The sequence below is a fragment of the Chiloscyllium plagiosum genome, chromosome 21 (assembly GCF_004010195.1).
Source record: "Chiloscyllium plagiosum isolate BGI_BamShark_2017 chromosome 21, ASM401019v2, whole genome shotgun sequence".
NCBI classification, from domain to species: domain Eukaryota; kingdom Metazoa; phylum Chordata; class Chondrichthyes; order Orectolobiformes; family Hemiscylliidae; genus Chiloscyllium; species Chiloscyllium plagiosum.
In genome coordinates, this window is record NC_057730.1 from 44,207,345 (window position 1) to 44,231,097 (window position 23,753).

The window sequence follows — 23,753 nt, forward strand, 5'->3', positions numbered from 1 at the left end:
CACTTCAGGCGCACTGCCTTTATTCCTGATGAAGGGCTTTTGCCCAAAACGTTGATTTCGAAGCTCCTTGGATGCTGCCTGAACTACTGTGCTCTTCCAGCAACACTAATCCAGAATCTGGTTTCCAGCATCTGCAGTCATTATTTTTACCTCCTTTATTTCATACTGTCTCTTCATGTTCTTTGAATCAAAGTCCATCACCTCACACTTCTCTTTAGCGAACTTCATCTGATACCTATCTAGCCACTCTACCAACTTGTCAAAGTTCCTTTTGAAATTCAGTTTGCAATTCTCTCAAGTTTTATGTCATCCACAAACTATGAAACTGTCCCCTGCCAACCAAGGTTTCTATCATTTGTATAAAATGGGATGAATAAGGGTCCCCAATACAAAAACCTGGGCAAGTCTGCTACAAAGTGGATTTCCTCCAGCCCTACTAATCATTTGTTTCCTATCACTCAGCTAGTTTTGAATACATAATGCTATTGTCGTTTTTATTCCCTGACCTACAAAACTCTCAAAACCATTGCAATGCACTGCATCAAATCTATTTGGAAGACCACTTACACCTATATTAACAACCTTGTCCTCATTAATTCTCTTTTATTTCTTTGAAAAAAATCTAGGAAATACTTAGATATGGATTTCCTTTGACAAAGCCATGCTGACTCTTCAAAAGTAAACACATATTTTCCATATAACTATTAATTCTATGCCAGATAGTTGTCCCTAAAAGCTTCCCCATAACAAAGTCAAACTGACTGCATGTAATTGCTGGGCCTACCTTTACAACCTTTTGTTTTAAACAAAAATGCAATGTTTGCAATTCTCCAGTCATTTGGCAACTCTCCTGAATCTCGGGAAGACTGAAAGATTATTGCCAAAGCCTCTGCAATTTCCACTCTAGCATCCTTTAGAATGCTCCTCATCCAGTCCAAGTGCATTCCACTTTAAACACCTTATCCAATACATCGTTCCTTATCAATTTTAAAGCTTTCTAGTGACTGTGTTGCCTTGTCTGTCACCATGATTAGAAGTCACCGTAGCTTCAGAAAAGGGAAATCATGTGATTAATTTATCAAAGTTTTCAAGGAAATCTCAATCCAATGGAGAGAAACCAGTAGAAGTATAGTACTTGGGCTTCCAGAAGGTATTTGACAAAGTACCTCCCAAAAGGGTTAAGTTATAACATAACAGCCCATGTATTGGAGGGAATATATTAGTGTGGAAAGAGAATTGGTTAACAGGTAGGAAACAGCAAGTAGGGAATGAGGGATTCTTTTTCAGGTTGTAATCAGTGGGGTTCCACAGGGATTAGTGCTGGGGGCAACAACTATTTACAACACATATTAACAACTTGAGGAAGGAAGCAAATGTACTACAATCAAATCTGCAAATGACAAAAAGAAGTGGAAAGACAAGTTGGGAGGGGGATATAAACAGATTACGAAGAGACATATAGATTAAGTATGTGGCAAATGGAGGATAAGATGGGAAAATGTGAAATTATTCATTTTGGAAGGGAGAACAAAATATTGTTAAAATGGAGAAAAGCTGCAACACAAAGGGACTTGGGGGTATTTGTTTACGAAACTAAGAAAGCCAGCAGCAGGTAATTAGGAAGGCTAATGGAATGTTGGCCCTTATTTCAAGATGGTTGGAGTACAGAGTAGTGCAGGCTTGCTGCATCTATACAAAATGGTGGTGAAACCACATCTGGAGTACTGTCGCAGTTGAGGTTAGCTTATTTAAGGAAAGATATTATCTTACTGGAGACAGTTCAGAAAATGTTCACTAGGATGATCCCTGGTATGAAGAGAAACAAAGGCTAAACAGGTTGGTGGACTCTCTTCTCTAGAGTTGAGAAGAATGAGAAGTGATCTCCTATATAGACGTCTTAAGGGAACAGGTAAGATTAATGCTGAGAGGATGTTTCCCTTCACGGGAAAATCTAGGATGAGGGGAAATAGTCTCAGAATAAAGGAGCACCAATTTAAGACTGAGATGAGGAGGAATTTCTTTTCTCAGAAGGTTGAGTGTCTTTGGAACTCCTTGTCACAGAGAGCTATGGGGGAAAGGAGTTCCAAAGACACTCAGCCTTCTGAGAAAATTGTGTATATTTAGGCTAAGATTGATAGATTCTTATCAGTTGGGGAATCAAGGATTTGGGGTAAAAGGCAGGAAAAGGAATGTTGTTATCAGCTTTGATTCTACCAAATGGCAGAGCAGACTTGTGGGACCTAATGGCCTCCTCCTGTTCCTAGTACTTATGGCCTGAGCATCATCAGCCTCATAAATAAAATCAGTATTAAATTTAACATTTCAACCTTGCCTCTATGTGTAAATCCCTTTTCTGATTCCTAGTGATCAGACAGCGATGAATCTATAGAATTCATTGCCACAGGAGGCTGTGGAGGCGAGATCATTGAGTATTTTTAAGATAGAGATAGATAGTTTTCTGATTGTTTCGGGCATCAAAAGTTATGGGGAGAATGGGGTTGAGAAACATATCAGCCATAATTGAATCGCGGAGCAGACTTGGTGGACAGAATAGCCTAATTTCTGCTCTAATGTCTTATGGTCTTACTGCTCTTTTTACTATTTTACTAGTTAAGTGCTTATACAAGTTTTTGGGATTTCCCTTGTGTTAACTGCCAATCTTTTTTTTCATAATCTCTCTTTGCTTTTCTTATATGTATTTTCACCTCCCTCTGACCCTTCTTTATTCCCTTGATTTCTCAATTGTATCGTTTTCCTAATACTGGTCATTAGCACACATAGTTTTACACGATAACAAAAATATTCTTATTTGTTCATTGTCAGCCACTGATAAAGCTACTGCAATTACTGGAAAACCTTTCATTGTACTGCTCAAAGGGAAATTACTCCAACTGCTCCTTAAACAGGAAGCTCTATTAACATATGTATGCAGTCAAACAACATTTTTAGGACATCTGAATTTTTGTTTAAAGATAATGGCTGAAACAATTTAAGTTCAATGCCATTCTCAGGGTGTTGGACACAGTCTTACAATTTTTTTTTCTTTACACCTGCTTTCTACCCAGCAGCAACGGCCATACAATGACTGTTTCTAATGATACGCTCTCAAATGTTGGAATCATGGAAAAATGTCTCAAATCTTGCAAACATGGGATCTTTTCTATTAGTAGTACATATTATAATGTTAATATCCAGCGATTCTAAGGCTCTCTGCCTTGTAGATTGTGAAAGAATGTCACTTACAGAGCACTGTAAGCAGGTTGCCTTTTTGTGCATTTGCTGTGGTACAGAAAACAACAAATATTATAATAAACATATGAAGTAAAGTCATTAATTGCCACAACAAAAAAAAATTATTTTAGGACTAAGTTTAAAAAAGAACAATACAATGCCTTTGTTATTAACAGAATGGTGCTCAAGTTCCAAAACAATACCAAATTATTGTATAACTTATACATGTTAGTTCTCTGACCTTCCATTTACTGTAAGGCCCATTCCATAACTGCAGTGGGTATGAAGGGCCATTTTTGGAGCTCCTGTAGTTCCACTGGTAAAGAAAATGGCCATCGGGTCCAAACTCTTGGTATTTGCACATTTGTGGTATTCTTTTGCATTTCTTAGGAGGTAGAACGAAAGATCCTTAGGTTAATTTTAACAATAATTCTGAAATTCTTAGAAAACAAGATTTTTTTTTGTTTAAATTAGAATACTCCCATACAATTACACTTACAGGGTGATTCAAACAAAACGTGGTTTAAAGATTGGATGCTGTCTTGCCCAAATACTATGAATAACAATTGTCTTGCTAGCTAATACATACTCGTTCCCATTGTGCTGGAAACTTCTTGATTCTAAAATTGAGGAAGTTATAATACACAAGATGAAAGAAAGGAATCAAAATTTTAAGAGAGAGAGAGTGACCTACGAGTGTTTTTATACAGGAGATACAGTGGAGAATCAAGCCATGTGCTCGGCCACTCTATTTTGGTTTATGCCTCACTTGAACTTTCTCCCACCTTTCAAATCAAAAGCAATATAATTTCCTATTCCATTTTTCTTGGTGCGCAAATGCAAGGAGCAAATAAAAACTTTTTTTTAAACAAAGCAAGTAGTTAGGTTACAGAATACATTAGGAGAAAGTGAGGACTGCAGATGCTGGAGATCAGAGACGAAAAGTGTGGTGCTGGAAAAGCACAGCAGGTCACGCAGCATCCGAGGAGCAGGAGAGTTGATGTTTTGAGTATAAGCTCTTCATCAGGAAGATTATGGAATACATTAATACATTTCTTGGAAATATAGTGAAAGGAAATGCAATTGAGACGTTCAAGAATCTGATCACTTAAACAGAAACAATGCGCAGGATTACAGGTAAAAGACAGGAGACAGGCACCAAATTTAAAAACTAATTCAGAAGGTGCAGACATAATAGTTTAAATAGCTTTCTTCTGCACCAAAACAATTCTGTAATTTTGTATTTGCTTGTCAAACTTCAATTTAAGTGCATCAATAATATTCACATCAACCTGTAGTATCAATTTCCATATTCTCACTAGCCTTTCAATAAATAAGTAATTTCTGGATTCTGTATTGGAATTTTTACTTGCTGCCTGAAACTGATAATCAAAAAGTGTGGTGCTGGTAAAGCACAGCCAGTCAGGCAGCATCCAAGGAGAAGGAGCGTCGACATCTTGAGCAAAACTCTTCGTCAGCAATGTGGGGGTGGGTGCAAGGGGGCTGAGAGATAAATGGGCGGGGGTTGAGGCTGGGGGTGAAGATAGCTAGGAATGCTATAGGCAGATGAAGGTGATGGTGATAGGTCAGAGCAAAGGCTGGAGCAAATAGGTGGAAAAGATGCTGTACAGGTAGGACAGTTCAAGAAGGTGGTGCTGAATTGGAGGGTTGGATCTGGGATGAGGTGAGGGGACGGGAGATCAGGGTACTGGTGAAATTAACATTGATCCCATGTGGTTGGAGGGTCCCAAGGCTGAAGATGAGGTGTTCTTCCTCCAGGCATCGGGTGGCTAGAATTTGGCAGTGGAGGCCGCCCAGCTACAAGACAGTGGGCATGATTGGTGCTTGTGTCCCGGCGAATGTTCTCTTGAATCGTTCCACATGTTGGCACCCTGTCTCCCCAGTGTACAGGAGACCACATCAAGTGCAACGGACAAAGGGATGAGGTGTTTGGAGGTGCAAGAAAATCTCAGCCAGATGTGGAAGGATCCTTTGGGGCTTGGATGAAGGTGAGGGGGAGGTGTGGGTGCACATTTTACACTTTGCAGTGGCGAGGCAAGGTGCCAGGAGTGGAGGGTGGTTGGTTAACCTAATTAGGAAGTCGCGGAGTGAATGGTCTCTACGGAATGCTGAGAGGGGTGGGGAGGGAAATATATTTCTGGTGGTGGGGTTTGACTGTAGGTGGCGGAAATGGTGGAGGATGATGCGTTGTAACCGGAGGTCAGTGGGTTAGAAGGTGAGGACTGGGGGTTCTGTCCTTGTTGTAATTGGAGCAGTGGGGTTCAAGGGCCGAGGTGCAGGAAGTGGAGGCGATGCACTGGAGGGAATTCCTGACCATATGGGAGGGGAACTTGCAATCCTTGAAGTAGGAGGCCATCTGGGACATTCTGGAGTGGAATTGGTCCTCCTAGGAGCAGATGCGGCAGAGGAATTGGGAGTAAGGGATAGCATTTTTAGAGGAGGAGGTGTAGTCCAGGTAGCTGTGGGAGTCAGTGGGTTTGAATTAGTGAGTTGAGTTGGTTGCCATAAATGGAGATGGAGAGGTCCAGGAAGGAGAGGGAGGTGTCTAAGATGGTGTAGGTGAACTTGACGTCAGGGTGGAAAGGTGTTCATGAAGTTGATGAACTGTTCAACCTCCCCATGGGAGCACGAGGTTGCTCTGATCCAGTCATCGATATGCGGAGGAAAAGGTGGGAAATAGTGCCGGTGTAGCTGCAGAAGATAGACTGTTCCATGTACCCAAAGAGGCAGGCATAGCCAGGCCCATGGCTCCCCCTTTGGTAGTGGGAGGATTCAAAAGGAGAAATTGTTGAGGGTGATGAAAAGTTCAGCCAATCGAATGAGTGTGTCGGTGGAAGGGGACTGGTTGGGTCGGCGGAAGAGGAAGAAACAGAGGGGTTGGAGGCCTTTGCCATGGTGGATGGATGTGTACAGGGACTGGATGCACATGGTGAAGATGAGGCATTGGGGGCCAGGGAACCAAAAGTCATGGCGGAGGTGGAGGACTTGGGTGGTCCTGAATATATGTGGGGAGATCTTGGACCAAGGGGGATAGGATAGTGTCAAGGTATAAGGAGATAAGTTTGGTTGGCAGGATCAGGCAGAGATGATAGGTCGACTGGGGCAGCACAGGGTTCCCGGACTCTGAGGTTGGAGGGTGTAGATGGGAGATCCCCTGTGGTGATGATGAGGTTGTGGATGGTCTGTGAGATGATAGTTTGCTGATGGGAGGTGAGGTCGTGGTCGAGTGGGCAGTAGGAGGTGTCAGTAGGTTGGCACCTGGTTTCAGCAGCGTACAGGTCAGTGTGCCAAACTACTACTGCATCCACTTGTCTGCTGGTTTGATAGTGAGGTTAGAATTGGAGCTGAGGGAATGGAGGGCTGTGCGTTGTGAGGGTGAGAGATTGGAGTGGTTAATGAGACAGTTAATGTCACTGCACGAGTTGGAGACAAAGAGATAGAGGGCGGGTAACAGACCAGCACTTGGTGTCCACTGGATGGAGTATGTTGGAGGTGGGTGAAGGAGTCCTCGGAGAGTGGGTAGAAGTCCTGATGGAAAAAGTAAGCACGGAGGCAAAGGAAGAAAAATCCAATGTCACAACGTGTTTTGAATTTGTTGATGTGGGAGCGTATAGTGGGATGAAGGTGAGGCCTTTATTAAGGTCCCCGCCAACACATTCCTGCTGAAGAGCTTATGCTCGAAATGTCAACTCTCCTGTTCCTCGGATGCTGCCTGACCGGCTGTGCTTTTCCATACTTTTTGACACTGATCTCCAGCATCTGCAGTTCTCACTTTCTCTCGCCTTATATTGATAGTGCCAGTTAGTTTCTGTTGTGGAAAGGAACATACATTTCTTGTATTCACTCTTTTGAGATCGTCCAGCATTTTAAAAGGGGTTCTATTTGGTTAATAGAAAGCCTTCATTTTCATCCTTTTCTGATATGGATATAATGCATTTGTGGATATCATCCTTGTAAACCCAGTCTTTCTAAATCTTTTTCACAATGTGGCAACCTAACCTGCATGCAGCACTCTACATACAGTTGAGCCAAGGTTCAACTATTCTATGTTTCCAGAAATAAAATCTTCTTTCTCGTCTGGTGGCCAATTTTTAGTAATTGATGTACTCAAACTCCAAAATCTCCTTATTTCTCTACCAACATTCCCTTAACATCTGATCAAAATGTAACATTTTGCATTTCTATTCAACAGAAATTACCAATTTGTTCATTTTGAAAGTTTATTAATACGCTTGTATAATTTCTTTTATCGACTAATCCATACTCTCTAGTTGGTGCTATTTGAAAATGTCAAACTGTGTTTTGATTTCAAAGTCCAAACATTAATACAAATTGCGAGCATGGTCACAGCACTGATCATTATGGAACATCATTTTGTCACCTTCTGTTACTCTGAATAAATAATCTTTACTCCAACTCTCTGCTTCAAATCTTGGATTCACCCAGAAATTCATTTTGTGACTTATTCTAGATGGATTCTCTGACCTTATCAGTCTGGAATGGGATACCTTTTACAGAAGGACTCCACATTCTCTGACCTATTAATTAGACTACAATAGGACACCTAATTGAAAGGCTTTTGAAAAACCAGATAAATGACATCTCCTGCGTTATCACCTACCTCCTCAAAAATGGAATAAAACTGGTCAAGCAAGATTTTCCTTTTTAAGATTCAAGATGAGTACTTATTACCTTTTTTCCTCATTTTTAATGTGCCCTATTCTCTCCTCAGTTTGGATTCCATTATTTTTTCAAACATTGATGTTAATTTTACTGGGCATTGTAGGCTATCGACCAAGTGCAAGTAAATGGGATTAATGTATTTGGTATTTGTAGATTAGCACAGATATTGTAGGCTAAAGAGCCAGTTTCCATTCTGTATGAATCTCTCTCTAACTTGGTACTAAAAGAAAGACAATTAATTGTAATACTCAAATAAGGCAACATGCCCTAGATTTTGGTAGCTATTTGGATAGAATGTTAAGTGCTTATCCAGCATTCCTTCTGCAGCACGAATGCTTCCACCTCCTCTGACTCCTCTAAACCATCTTGCCTCAAACTGCCACCCTTAGACTCTCTCTTCATTATTTGATGTTGAACATCAGTGAAATAGTCCTCCTGGAATCCAATTTCCCTAGCAATTTTGACCCAGGATCTCTCCACACAATCTGACACCCTCTTCCTTGCAATCTCTGGCTCCTTCATCCTGTAAACCTTCCCACTTGAGGGCCTGGACTGAAAATGGATTAAACAAAATTGAATGAAGTCCTGAACCCCTGACACTTGCCCATGTTTGCAGATTGCTAAAGATTTCCCTGCTTCCTCATCATCTCCTTGTAAAGAAGAGTCTGAGTCTAATCATAAATGCTGTTCTGTAAATTTACCTCAATGGCATGTTATTCATTTTTACTTCCTCTCATAATAAATAGTGTTTATGCAGCTCACTTATAAAGATAATGAAACATGCATGAAAGGCACAAAGTATCCATAACAGCTCACAAACAAGAATATTCAAGGCATTTGATCTCACTGGAAATAGATTGTGCAAGTCAACTCCCATTGTAGCAAAATACTTACACAAATATTAATGCCAGAATCTGAGAACACATATTGCAGATTTAAATTTTTAGACAACCTCATTGCAAGAATTTTCTTCATAGTGCAATGTCTAATATTTAATTTAATATAAAAGAAAATGTTAGTGAATGACTGGAGATTGAAAGACTGTAAAATGATACACGTGATAGCATAACTAGGATGCAAGGGCATTTTTTCCCTAAAACAATGCATAGAAACATTGAACAGTATCAGATATAGGGTAGAAGAAGTCTGCTGCATCTAAAAATGAATGAAATGTACAAGTATAATCTGATGATACAATGTACAGACTCCCAGAGGTTAGTTGAGCTTTTCTGAAAATGACACAAATATGGAACAAAATGCAGGGACAGTAAAATAGCTGCTTTAAAAAAAAAGGAAACATTTGCATGTTGGATATCATTTACAAGTTTGAGATTTCTAAAGTCAGATGCTTGTAATTCTGGGACCACTCATACCACCTGGAGGATGCATATACTACTGCACCATCCAATTGATATGGTGAGTATCATGGACTTGGTAATCTTTCCTCCTTTATATTATGTGTACTCACTACTTAACCATCCCCCATTTAAATTGGATATTAAATTTTCTTTTGTACCAATCATATGCAAAAAGCATTAGTTATTAGTGTAAAATGTCAATATTAAGTTACTTGTTATAACATCTTTAAAGTGTTTCATTTAATTTCAGGCCGAAACAGCTGTGCTTATCATATGTAATATGCACAATTGAAGTACATGAAAAACGGATACTTTTTTCTTTAGAATTTACATTTGTGTTGGCTTTAAGTAGCTCATTCACACCTTTTTCAGCTTCTGCCAAAGGACAAATAAGACAGTGAACTATCTTGGGTAGAAATTCTTCCAGCTCATTTATAGTTTACTAGAATGAATAGATTTTTGTGTTCATAATCTGCTACCTTCAGGGATTTCTACTTATACTTTAACAAAATGAATTCAGTGGGATGGGTTCCACATGCGAGCAGCAGCGGAGGTAAGACGAACCCGGAAGACTGAACCTAAGGCAAGGCAGTTTTTAAAAAAATTACATAGATCCCTTAAAATGGCCACCCAAGTGTACAGGGTTATTAAGAAAGCATATGGTGTTTTGGCTTTCATTAACAGGGGGATTGAGTTTAAGAGTCGTGAGATCTTGTTGTAGCTCTATAAAACTTTGGTTAGACCGCACTTGGAATACTGCGTCCACTTCTGGTCGCCCTATTATAAGAAAGATGTGGATGCTTTGGAGAGGGTTCAGAGGAGGTTTACCAGGATGCTGCCTGGACCAGCAGCAGTTGTGGAGGCAGGGTCATTGGGAACATTTAAGAGACTCCTGGACATGCATATGGCCACAGAAATTTGAGGGTGCATACATGAGGATCAGTGGTCAGCACAACATCGTGGACTGAAGGGCCTGTTCTGTGCTGTACTGTTCTATGTTCTATGTATCACATATTCAATTATATAGGTGGATCCTAGGAATGTTGCAAGTAGATACCAAAAAGAAGTGAGGTGTTTTTGGGAGATAAGATAGCACAGTGTTGGTGGTTGGAGGCCACTGCTACCATCAACACAATTAGAATAAGCTGAAAGTGCCCAACAGTGATGAAAACATATTAATTAAAACAGCAGTGTTCTTGAACTCTCTTTAGTTCCAAAACAGCTTGCATCAATACAGTGTTTTTCAAAGGGTGACTGAAAAAAACCTGGTATCCTAGAGTTCCACCCTTCAGCATTTCACTTGAATTTCATACAGCAAAATTATTGCAACATTTATCAAAAAAATACACAATAAAATGTTCAAATAAAAATAACATTTATTTAATTAACTGATCAAACAATTATGGTGTTCAAAGCTCCTTGAAGTGATTAGAATTTCACAGTGTATCACTATTCCAATTCAACCCAGTTAACTGACTAAATATTAAACAGTCTCAATACCTTAATTGAAAATGTTGTCACTATCTATACATATGTTTGAAGCATGTTTACTTTGAGGTCATGAAGCACAAATCAATTTTAAAATGACTCCATGTGAATACAGTTATTACTAACCGGAAAAGATCTTGGAAGTTCATCCATCCCGCTCTTTGTGCATGCGATATCGTCACCTTTACTTTGAGAGATGAGCACTTGGATGCCACCAAATCTACAGCATCCACCAGGCTGTCATCTGTAATGATGCATTTTGCTTTGGAGGCTTGAAGACGGTGTAAAATATCGGTGTCTGTTAACTGAGTTGTGCCAGGGATCAGTACAGTACCTAAACAGAGCACAAACAAAAAGATTAATACCTAAATATTTGCAAAAAAAGTTTTAGAATTAATTGGAACTAATTTATTAATTCAGATTTGAATTGTTTCAAAGCAACAAACCTGAACTGTATTATCTATAATGCAAAATAAAATGTTGGAAACCTATCACATAAACTGAAGATGCTGGAAATACTCAGCAGACAAAGTAGCATTTGTTCGTGGAAGGATTAAGAGTTCAGTTTTGTGCCCTTCCAACAGAACTGGAAAACATTACAGATATAACAGGTTCAAGTACACTGACATGCAGTGAAGGAGGAAAGGGGAAAGAAGAAATTTCTGTATTAAAAGTAGAATGCAAGGATGGTTTAACGAATCACCACCTCAAGTATGAAAAACAAAAAGGGGATAGATTATCAATATCTGAATTCAGTATCCAAAAGGTTGTAAAGTGCTAAATCAAAAAAAAAATTTCTTGAGTTCCCAATAAACTTTCTTGGAATGGTGCAAGAGGCCACGACAGAGAGATTGGAGTGGAGGCAGTACAGAGAATTAAAACAATGTTATGGTCCAGACCAAACCCCCTGCAAATATATCCAGAAGATAGTCTAGATCGCAACTTTTATCTGATTTAAAGGCAAGTGTAAGGTGCTGTGTTCTAGATGTAATTCAGTTGGTTACACTCCTTGGTTTTAAGCAGAACAGACTTTGTTCTTCCCCTGCAGTTAAAATACAAACTTTAACTCTATTGAAAACTTAACAGAATAAATAGATTATTTAAATACTTAACAGCTACTGTTCCAATATAGAAGCATCCCATAAACATACTCAAAGACAAATTCAGTAAAATAGATCGTCTGGCATGCAGTGTTTCTCCTGTCCAGGAGAAAAGAACATCAAAAGAAAATTCTGGCAGACAGGGAGAACTTGAACATTTTGCAGTAGTTGGGAGAGACATATGGCAGCTTCAAAACCCCAACAATTACTGAAAACTAAACTAAAACCCTGGTTCTGTGGGAGCCTGACTCCACCCATTCATGCTACTCCTATTGTTTGAACTTTTAAAAAAATCCATGGCCTATCAAGCTGCTTACTTTATGGGCCAGAACAGCTCAGTGAGCACCACTGTCCCAATGTCTCTTCATATTAAAAAAAGAATAAAATACACCTATTAAAGCCATTGTTTTACCACAACAACAAATGACCAAGAGCTTAGGATTACATTTGCAAATTGAACAAAATGTTCAGAAAATATTTATCAATCTCCACATAGCCTTCTGGTATACAGAATACTATATTTTGAGAAACAAATTAAAGATGCTAAATTCAAAGTAGTATAATTAAATCACACTTTCACCTATGAATGTTCAGGGCCCAGCATATTGAGAAGTGGGAGATAAAGAGACAAGTATTTCATCTCCTGCACTTTGTAAGGGTGCCAAAAAGAACATGGTAGTCCAAGATATTGCAAAGAAAAAATGGGGAGTAGAGAGAAAGATGCGTTTCATGATGACAGCGCACTGGAAGGAACAGCAACTTCACCAACCCTGGTCAATGCAACCAAGCTTAATCTTCCTTCTCTTCTAGTGTTCCTTTTTGATACTGAGAATACCAAATGCAGACTGAGTGATTGCTGAACATCTACTTTTAGCTTGCAAGCATGAGCATTAATACTATACTTTGGAGCTTGGTGTTTAAGTGCTGAGCTGTTGGAAAACTAAGTCTTGAATGTGCTCTTTGACATGGTTACATTGGTGCTTTGCCAATGCCAACATGTATGGATGGAGGATGCAGGCATTCAGGTACCATGAAATGTTAGGGAATGCTGGGTAAAAAGGATACGCAGAGAAGACACTGATGAGTTGCAGCTGTCAGGCACCTGCTCAAAGTTTTATGTCAGAAATTGTTGCTGTCTTGTTTCTCTCCGATGTCTGGGAAAATAACAAACCCCAGATAAATGAGGTGAGATTCTGTAATAATGACATGTTAGTGCATGCAAATAGGCCCCTTGCTGCTCACTAGTGAGATTCTTGTCTCACTGTTAGAACCTTGGGAAAGTTGAATCTTATTCTAAGTCAAGAATCTCATTTTCCCATTCTTGTCAAATTTTATAGACTGACTTGCCAGTGCCCACATCGTTCAAGAGCTGGCTGGAAAGACTCTCCCACTGTCTCACTTCTATTCTGACCACATTGTTCCAGCCTCTACACTATTTCACTGAAATCTTAAGAATCACATTTTTCACTGTAGCTGGAAGGGTGTAATCTAAAATTTATAAGAGCATAGAAAACTCAGGGTGGAGTTCAACAATTTCTGATCATAACCATTGCTCCCATGTTTCAGACAGGTAACTGTAATAGTTTTTCCGCACAATAAATGTCACCTGCCTTCCACCAAAACTTAGACCTTCACTTTTGTTCTTCTCTGCTCTTTCCTATCCTGCCTGTATTTGTTTAAAAATTGTTATGATTAGATTCACTACAATGTGGAAACAGGCCCTTCGGCCTAACCAGTCCACATTGACCCCCCAAAGAGCAACCCACCCAGACCCAGTTTCCTCTGACTAATTTAGCTTGGCCAATTCACCCGATCTGCACATCTTTTGGATTGTGGGAGGAATCCGGAGCACCAGGAACCCATGCAGAAACGGGGAGAATGTCTGTGGAGTTTGCACAGTCACCCAAGCCTGGAATCGAACCTGGGATCCTGGTGCTGTGAGGCAGCAGTGCGAACCACTAAGCCACTGTGCCACCCCATTTTTATGACTGATTTGGAAGTACAAGCTTTCGGAGGGCTGCTTCTTTGCTGTAACTGTAATGTCTTCCAGTTCTGAAGAAGGTCATAGACTTTAAAAGTTAAATGTGTTCTTTTCCACAGACGCTGCTTACCTTGCAGAACATTTCAGTATTTTCTGTTTATGTCTTATTATTCAGTACAGGGTTATGGACAATACAGTGGCTTAGCGGTTAGCACGGCTGCCTCACAGCATTGGTTTGATTCCACCCTTGGGTAACTGTGTGTGGAGTTTTGGTGTGGAGGAGGTCCAACTTTCCCAAGGACTGGGGTGGACAAAGTTTAAAAAAAAAAAACACACGATACCAGGTTATACTCCAACAGTCTTATTTGGAAGCACTACAGTTTGGAGCACTGCTCCTTCATCAGGTAGCCGTGTGGATTTTGTACATGCTCCCCGTGTCTGCATGGAATTTCTCCAGTGCTCTGATTTCCTCCCACAAGTGGATTGGCCATGCTAAATTGCTCATAGTGTCCAGGAATATGCAGGGGAGGTCGATTAGCCATGGGAAATGCAAGCTACAGAAATAAAGAGGGTGGGTCTGGATGGGACACTCTTTGGAAGATTGGTGTGGATTCAATGGGCTGAATGGCCTGCTTCCACACCGTAGGCATTTCATTCTATGGGTCTGTGGTATACTTATGACCGTTTCTGCAGCTCACAAAAATCAATAGCCTGAGGTATGAAGGGTTGAACTCTGGAAGAATATGTAGGATATTATTGCTTGGCTTGGCTGCTTCATAAGCACACCTTCCATGGTCTCAAGTCCTAGAAAAGGACTTAAAATCAAAACATCTGACTCAGAGATAGGGACATACCATTGCATCCAAGCTATCCAATTTGTTACTACTCAGTCTTTTTACTGTATATTCCTCAAGAGAATCTCTTATCCTAGAGTGGACTACAAATTAAGAGGTCCAAAACTGAAGGTTCAATTGGATCACTAAAACACCAAAAATCTACCAACAGAACCTGGTTAATTTTCTTACAAATGTAATGACTTAACGAATGTAGGTTTTGCTTGTTAAGCTAGAAGGTTCATAGTACTGGCATAAAATTCACTAAAGAGGAGGAAACAACACCAAACTGCCATTCCTAGATACCACAGTAGAGCGAACAGCCAATGGAAGACTTCAAACCAGTGTCTACAGGAAAACAACACATATGGACCAAATATTGAACTACAGAAGGAATCATCCTAATATCCACAAATGAAGCAGCATCAGAACATTATTTCAACAAGCCAACACACACTGCAGCACCGAGGAAAATCACCTTTACAGTTATTCAAAAAGAATGGGTACCCAATGAACACAGTCCACTGATTTCTCAGCAAAAAATCCAAACAAGCAGACAAAACATGTCCAGAAACCCAAGCCACTCTCCCCTACATCAAAGACATCTCGGATATGACTGCCAGACTACTCAGACCCCTTGGCATCATGGAAGCCCACAAACCTACCAACAAACTAAACAGTAGCTAATGAACTTGAAAGACCCTATACAGACAATGAGCAAAACTAATGTCATTCCAAAAATACCGTGCAAGGACTGTAACAAACACTACATTGGACAAACAGGCAGAAAGCTACCTACCAGGATACACGAACGTCAACTAGCCAAAAAAAGACATGACCCTCTCTCACTGGCATCCGTACATACAGATAAAGAAGCACACCACCTCGACTGGGACCACATATCCATCCTAGGACAAGCCAAACAGAGACACGTATAAAAATTCCTAGATGCATGGCATTCCAACCGAAACTCTACCAAAAAACACATTGACTTGGATCCCATTTACCACCCCCTGGTGAAATCACCATAGTAAATGACACCACACAGGAAATGACATCACCACCCCAAGGAAACTCAATAAATAGAAAGCAGGAAACACCCGCAGTGCTTCGTCTGGAGGCTCACTGAAGATGTTACCTAGTATGGTGATGAAACATCCGAAAATGAATCTTCCAGCTCAGCGAGCAAACCTACATCCAGAACACCAACTAGCCATGAAACGACACAACCAGCTATCCTTAGTAGCCACACACGCAGATGACAAGCAACATGAGTTTGACTGGGACAACACTACTATTATTGGACAAGCCAAACAGAGAACAGCCAGGGAATTCCTAGAGGCATGGCACTCATCCACAGATTCAATCAACAAGCACATCGATCTGGACACAATATACCGGCAGCGGACAGCTGGAACTGACAACCGGAAGCGGCAGATACAAACCATTATAAATGCCGGAGGAAACATCACAGAAGCGCTTCACAGGAGGCTCCCAAGCACTGAGGATATCACCTAGACAGGGGACGAAACGTCTGCAACACAAATTCCCAGCTCGGGGAACAGAACCACAACTACATCCAGAACCTCAACCTGAGTTACAAATCTTCTCAAATCTCGCTAATAATTCCTTAATTTATTTTTAACAGATATAGTTTTATTAAAACAAATGCAATGTCACTATCAATGCATGACCTGCAAGTGTAATTAAGTGGGAGGCGAATGAATTACATATAGTTTGGAAAGGCCACAAATCATTGATGCACCCAAACTCAGCATCCATTTTGCCAATAATTGCTGGCTTAAAAAAAAAAAGGTTACAAATCTGTCAACTAAGAGCAACATGCATGAGTTATTTGGAACCCCTTACAAGGTTCTGATTTTGAGTCTGGTTGCTATGATACAATCTCTTATAGGTCAGCAAAATAAAGAAATGGTTCAAGTTGGTGGCAGAGTACGTTGCTTCAGTCAGAGATCGTCTGCTCTGCCCGATCATCTCCTTCTTTTCTTCTCTTTTTTTTTCCCCTCTTGGTGTTTTCTTTCTCTTCTTCCCTCCTGGCAGATGACTCCCTGCCTCTGACGATAGCTCCTATTATGGCCTGGGATTCTTATGCTCAGCGGGGCATTCTAGAGCGATTTCCCAGTGTCATGATCCTCAGGGTGAAGCCCAGTGTGGTCTCGAACCGGGGGTGGGTGTGGACTGGAGGTGAACTGCCAGTTATGGGTTGGAGAAGCGCTGTTCTGGACTTTTATTTTTGAAATGCTGGATATTTTATTTCTCAATTTTCTAAGACCTTGTGACTAAAGAAACTGTACCTAAGATGGCGCTGCAGGTGGTTATGTATAGGATTTAGTAAAGGGAGGTCATGCCTGACAAACCTGTTGGAATGTTTTGAAGAGGTAACAAGTAGGTTAGACCAGGGAAACCCAGTGGATGTGGTCTATCTAGACTTTCAAAAGGCCTTTGATAAGGTGCCACACGGGAGGCTGCTGAGCAAGGTGAGGGCCCATGGTGTTCGAGGTGAGCTGCTGGGATGGATTGAGGATTGGCTGTCTAACAGAAGGCAGAGAGTTGGGATAAAAGGTTCTTAGAATAAGAGCATAGACTACTTTCTAAATGGTGAGGAAATTAATAAAGCCAAAGCACAAAGGGATCTGGGAGTGCTAGTTGAGGATTCTCTAAAGGTAAACATGCAGGTTGAGTCCGTGATTAAGAAAGCGAATGCAATGTTGTCTCTTATCTCAAGAGGGTTGGAATATAAAAGCAGAGATGTACTACTAAGACTTTATAAAGCTCTGGTTAGGCCTCATTTGGAGTACTGTGTCCAGTTTTGGTCCCCACACCTCAGGAAGGACATATTGGCACTGGAACGTGTCCAGCGGAGATTTACACGGATGATCCCTGGAATGACAGGTCTAACATATGAGGAACGGCTGAGGATACTGGGATTGTATTCGTTGGAGTTTAGAAGATTAAGGGGAGATTGAATATAGACGTACAAAATAATACATGGCTTGGAAAAGGTGGATGCTGGGAAATTGTTTCCGTTAGACGAGGAGACTAGGACCTGTGGACACAGCCTTAGAATTAGAGGTGGTCATTTCAGAACAGAAATGTGGAGGCATTTCTTCAGCCAGAGAGTGGTGGGCCTGTGGAATTCATTGCCACGGAGTGCAGTGGAAGCCGGGACGCTAAATGTCTTCAAGGCCGAGATTGATAGATTCTTGTTGTCTAGAGGAATTAAGGGCTACGGGGAGAACGCTGGTAAGTGGAGCTGAAATGCGCATCAGCCATGATTGAATGGCGGAGTGGACTCGATGGGCCGAATGGCCTTACTTCCACTCCTATGTCTTATGGTCTTATGGTATACATGTTTCACTGTACTCATTGAGTTTGTGAGACAATAAAGCTAATTCAATTCAAACCAATTCAGATGTCTTTTACTAAACATCCATCTCAAGACATGTTGACCACAATACTTTACCTGTTCTAATGCATGCTATGTTTATAAGCCACCATTCTGGAACTCTGGACAGAATAACAATGACTCGATCCTGTAACTGTAAATCACAGGCATCTGACAGGACATTGGCCACCTTCTTAGAGTAAATGTCAAGATCCTGGAAACTCCATTTCACTTCTTGCCCGTGTTCACTCAACCACCAGAAAGCAGGATTTGAACCTCTATTTCCAGCCTGAAATGTGAAATGTGAAAATATCAGTGGAATTATCAAACATGTAAAAATACAAGTATCTGAAGGCACCATATCTCAAAACATTTTCCACAGAAAACATTGTATTTGAATAAGATTTAGTGAAAAAAATACTCAGCACATTTTCTTTTTAGAAAGTTTAATCTATGTATCAATACTACCATGATTTTGTTTTTCATAGCAAGTTCTGGTCAGTGATATACTGTCCCTGAAATTATCAAAGAAGCTAAAGAATCGACATTTTGAGCATAAGTCCTTCATCAGGAATGAAGCTTGTGAGCCGGAGGCTGAGAGATAAATGGGAGGGGAGTGGGTTGGGGGGGAAAGGTAGCTGAGAATGTGATAGGTAGATGAAGGTGGGGAAGGTGATAGGTTGGAGAGGAGGGTGCAGTAGCTAGATAGGAAAGCTGTTGGACAAGTCAAGAAGTCAGTTCTGAGCTGAACGCTGAGGACTGGGATAATGTGGGGGGATGGGAAATGAGGAAACTAGTGAAATCTACATTCTGGGTGGTTGCAGGGTCCCAAGGCAGAATATGAGGCATTATATCGTATCATCCTCTGCCACTTCCACCATCTACAAACAAACCCCATCACCTGAGATATATTTCCCTCCCCACCCCATCAGCACTCCAGAGCAACCATTCCCTCCGTGACTCCCTTGTTAGATCCACGCATTCCCCCCTCCCCCCACCCCACTCCCAGTACCTTCCCCTGCCACTGCAGGAAGTGCAAACCTGTGCCCATACCTCCCCACTCACCTCCGTCTAAGGCCCCAAAGGATCCTTCCACATCCCACAGAAACTTACTGTACCTGCACCAATACTATTGACAGTAAACGTTGCACCCAATATGGTCTCCTCTACATCAAGGAGACAGAACGGCAACTTGCAGATCATTTCAGAGAACATCCCTGGGGCACCCGCACCAGCCAACCCCACTGCCCTGTGGCTGAACACTTCAACCCCCCTCCCCACTCCACCAAGGACATGCAGGTCCTGAGCCTTCTCCATTGCCAAACCTTTACCACCCGATGCCTGGAGGAAGAACACCTCATATTCCATCTTGGAACCACACGATATCAATGTGGATTTCACCAGTTTCCTAAGTTTACCCTCCCCCAATATTATCCCAGTCCCAAGCCTCCAACTTTGTACTGCCCTCTTGACCTGTCCATCATCTTTCCCATCTATCCGCTCCACCCTCCTCTCTAGCCTATCACCTTCTCCACCCCCTTCATCTACCTATCACATTCTCAGCTACCTTCCCCGTCCCCTGCAACCCCACCGCACCCCCTCCCATTTATCTCTCAGCCCCGGAGCCCACAAGCCTGATTCCTGATTAAGGGCTTATCCTCAAAACTTCGATTCTCTTGCCTCCCGGAAGCTGCCTGACCTGCTGAGCTTTTCCAGCACACATTCTCGACTCTGATCTCCAGCATCTGCGGTCCTCACTTTCTCTCACTGTCCTTGAAATTACTCATTTCTAACAATTTTGTACATTTTAAAATTAAATTTAAATGAATATTTGTATAGTTTTTGTAATTTTAGAATCATGCCAAATAGGTTTCCTCTCTTAGTTCTGAACAAGACACATTAACACATTTATCATTTTAGAATGGCCATAATTGGCAAAAGTCTTAACTTTGCAGAAGTTAAAACTTCCTGAAGTAGAGAATACACTAACCAACTATTCAATTATTCCTAACATGGGTGAATTCATAAACCATTCTAATTTCACAGATATTTGCATTATAACCCTGTTGTATAATAGAGATTTAATTTGTATTTAAAGTACCTTTTCCATTTCACTCCACTTATCGAGGATATCACTTGCAAAATTGAAGTATTCTGGCACTTGTGGTTTGTACTGCTGTTTAATAGATTCATAGTCTGTGAAATTCTGAGGCTTACAAGTCTTATTATTTGAGAATGATCTGAATTGTGTCTTCAATGTCCAGAAAAGTCTTTGATTGCAATTTGCCAAATAAAATGGATTGACATTTCTTATTCGTAGCTTCACTCTACCAAATCGATTTATTAGAACATTCATTTTATATGTCGAATATGGCAGCCAATATACCCAGTAAAACTGGAAAGAAAAACAAAATAATGACAAACGTTTTGTAAAAAAAATTGAGATTGCAGAACACATAATCACAAAATCAAAATGAATCAGTTACTTGCAGCACCTGTGGTACACTTGTTAATTCATATTCAATGTTCAACTAGGATTGACCTTAGTCGCTTGGTTCAAACTATTTATTGCAACCAGGTATTGAGATGCTGGGACAAGGAAGAGGAAGGAATACCAAACGAATTTCAAGGAAAATGCTGGCATATAAGTTATAATCATTTTGTTTGAACAGTCCTTAATTAGTTGGCCTTTTACCTCCGCTGCATGTTGTTTTTCCAACCACTGCCTCGTTGAATTGCTGCTATTTTTCTTCCCCTGCTAGTTCGCTATTTCCTGGTACCTCTTTACCTTGCCCGTGGTATATAAAGAAATAACAAGGGATCAACTGAGTTTGCTGAAAGCTCAAACTAAATTGACCCCAATATATACCCGACCCATACCAAAATGCGATTAGCTATAGCTCTCAGACAGGATACAGTACCTCTTTAAAAAAGAAATCTACGTGAAGGAAGAAGTGGGGAGGCGTTCGCCGCCAAACAGACTTTGCCCTGCATTTATCAGTCCACAGAATTCCACTCCCGCGCAACACACATAACCTGACACTACAAGCCACTCTACCCCCTCCTCGGGCTCTAAGATACCTACACACTTTGAATCCCCGAAACCTTTCTGTATACTCCGTCTTTTCCGGCAATACTAGCACTCATGGAAGTGATAGCATAGCCGGACAATCAGACCAACGTCTGACGTAAGACTTTGGTAGCAGGGGAGTGGTGAAGACTCTGCAATTATGTGATTTAATAAGCCTCTTGTGGTGCAGTGGTCGTCCCTATCCCTGGGCCCGGAGGCTGGTTTAGAGTGCCATCCACTCCAGAGGATTGTGCAGGAACATCTCCAAGCTGAGTTTGGCAGTATTCTGGTTTCACAGCCCCCTTGTGATGCAGTGGTAATGACCGTACCCACGAACTGAGAGGTCCAGGTCCAAGTCACAACAGCTCCAAAAATGGCGTCATAGTGGCTCAGAGGTTAGCTGCTGCCACCCAGCGCCAGGGACGCCGGTTCCATTCCATCTGTTAGGGACTGTACGTGTGGAGTTTTCCCCGTACCTGCAGGGGTTTCCTCGGGTGCTCAAGATTCCTCCCATAGTCCTACAATGTGCGAAGTTAAAAAAAAATCACACACCACCAGATTATAGTCCAACAGGTTTATTTGGAAGCAGCTTTCAGAGCGCTGTTCCTTCATCAGGTGGTTGTGGAATATGAGATCGTAAAACACGGAACTTATAAAAGTTTACACTGCTATGTAACTGAAATTATATATTGAAAAAGATCTAGATTGCTTGTTAAATCTCTTATCTTCTAGAACGACCAGTGGCACAGTGGTTAGCACTGCTGCCTCACAGCCCCCATGTCTGGGTGGGTTTCTTCTGGGTGTTCCTGTTTCCTCCCACAGTCCAAAAATGTGCAGGTCAGGTGAATTGGCCATGCTAAATTGCCTGTAGTGTTAGGTGTAGGGGAACGGGTCTGGGTGGGTTGCGCTTCGGCAGGTCGGCGTGGACTTGTTGGGCCGAAGGGCCTGTTTCCACACTAAGTAATCGAATATGTAAATCACAGAACTTTTTTTTAAAAAGGTTACATTCTCAAGTGAACTTTAACAATAGGTGCCATGGCGGTTCAGATAATGCATTGAAGGTGTGAGGTGCCCTGCGTGAGGCTGTCTGTCCCCCCAATGTTCAGACTGATTCTATTTCTAAAAAAGGAATTTAGAGGAACTTACATGGATTCATGCAGTTTTTCAGCAAACTAAAATGTAATTCTGCAAGTACAAATTCACTCCGCAAACTTGTGTGTGTGTGTGTGCGCATGTGGGTGCCTGTGTGTGGGGAGTATGAGAGTATGTAAGAGTGCGTGTGTGTGTGCAAGAGAGTTGTAAAGGGGTATATAAGTCTGCGAGAGTGTGCATGTGTATGTGAGTGTATGAGGGGGTCTGCATGAGTGTATGGATCTGTAGTATGTGTGAGTGTATGAGAGGGTCTGCATGAGTGTATGGATCTGTAGGACAGTGTGCGCGTTGGGGGGGGGGGGGGGGGAAGGTTTGTGAGAATATGTAGTTCAATGGGTCATCTGCAGTGTGAGATGAATCCACAGTCCTGGCTGAGGCCATCCCCATGGGTACCGAACTTGGCTATCAGGCTCTGCTCAGTCACTTTGCGTTGTTGCCTGTCCCGAAGTCCGCCTTGGAGGACTTTGGGACAGGCAACAATGCAAAATGGCTGAGCAGAGGCTGATAGCCAAGTTCGGTATCCATGGGGATGGCCTCATCTGGGACCTTGGGTTCATGTCACATTACAGGTGACCCCACTACACTACACACTCTCACAACCACACACAGACCCATATACTGATGCAGACCCTCTCTCACACACAAGCTCTCTCTCATACGCTCACACATACATACCCACACTTGCACCCTCTCACAGATTTCTACACCTTTGCACTCACACTCTCTCACAGATGCTCATACCACTACCACTCCCCCACCCCACACAAAGACATACTCTTGTGGGGTGAATTTGTATTTGCAGAATTACATTTTACCTAGCTCAAAAAACTGCATGAATCTATGGAAGATGCTCTAAATCCCTTTTTTAGAAATAGAATCAGTCTGAACATTGGGGCACAGCCAGCCTCACACAGGGTACCTCACACCTTCAATGCATTATCTGGGCCAACATGGCATCTATTGTTAAAGTTCACTTGAGAATGTAATTTTAAAAAGTTCTGTGATTTACATATGAAAGAATAGAAACCAACATGGTAGTTCTAAAAGATGAATTACTTAACAAACTTTAATATATAATTTCAGTTGCACCACACTGTAAACCTTTGCTATAAATTCAGTGTCTTATGATTTTATACTCCACAACCACCTATGAAGGAGCAGCGCTTGAAAAGCCAGTGCTTCCAAATAAACCTGTTGGACTGTAACCTGGTGTGATGTAATTTTTAATTTTGTACACCCCAGTTTAACAGTGGCACTTCCAAATCACAACAATGTTCAGGTTAGGTGGATTAGCCATGGGATATGCAGGGTTAAATGGTATGGAGGTAGGATCCTCTTTGGAGGATCAGAGTGGACTCTATGGCCCAAATGGCATATTCCACACTGTAGATTCTATTAAAAATATCCCTGAACAAGCTGATTAGAAAAAT

General features: G+C 41.4%; 1 protein-coding gene across 9 annotated transcripts in view; it reads right to left on the reverse strand.

The window, feature by feature from the left end:
- Positions 1 to 23,753, reverse strand: part of acsm3 (acyl-CoA synthetase medium chain family member 3) — an 86,929-nt gene that overhangs the window by 41,848 nt on the left and 21,328 nt on the right. For 4 of the 9 annotated variants that reach the window (XM_043711936.1, XM_043711938.1, XM_043711940.1 and 1 more), the window contains exons 2-6: positions 20,203 to 20,496; positions 18,180 to 18,390; positions 10,908 to 11,115; positions 3,473 to 3,616; positions 3,244 to 3,279 (exon numbers count right to left, since the gene is read on the reverse strand). In XM_043711936.1, coding sequence (XP_043567871.1) covers positions 3,244 to 3,279; positions 3,473 to 3,616; positions 10,908 to 11,115; positions 18,180 to 18,390; positions 20,203 to 20,457 — 854 coding nt within the window. In that variant the 5' untranslated portion in view covers positions 20,458 to 20,496. The other 5 variants (XM_043711937.1, XM_043711935.1, XM_043711939.1 and 2 more) reach the window with 5 other exon arrangements.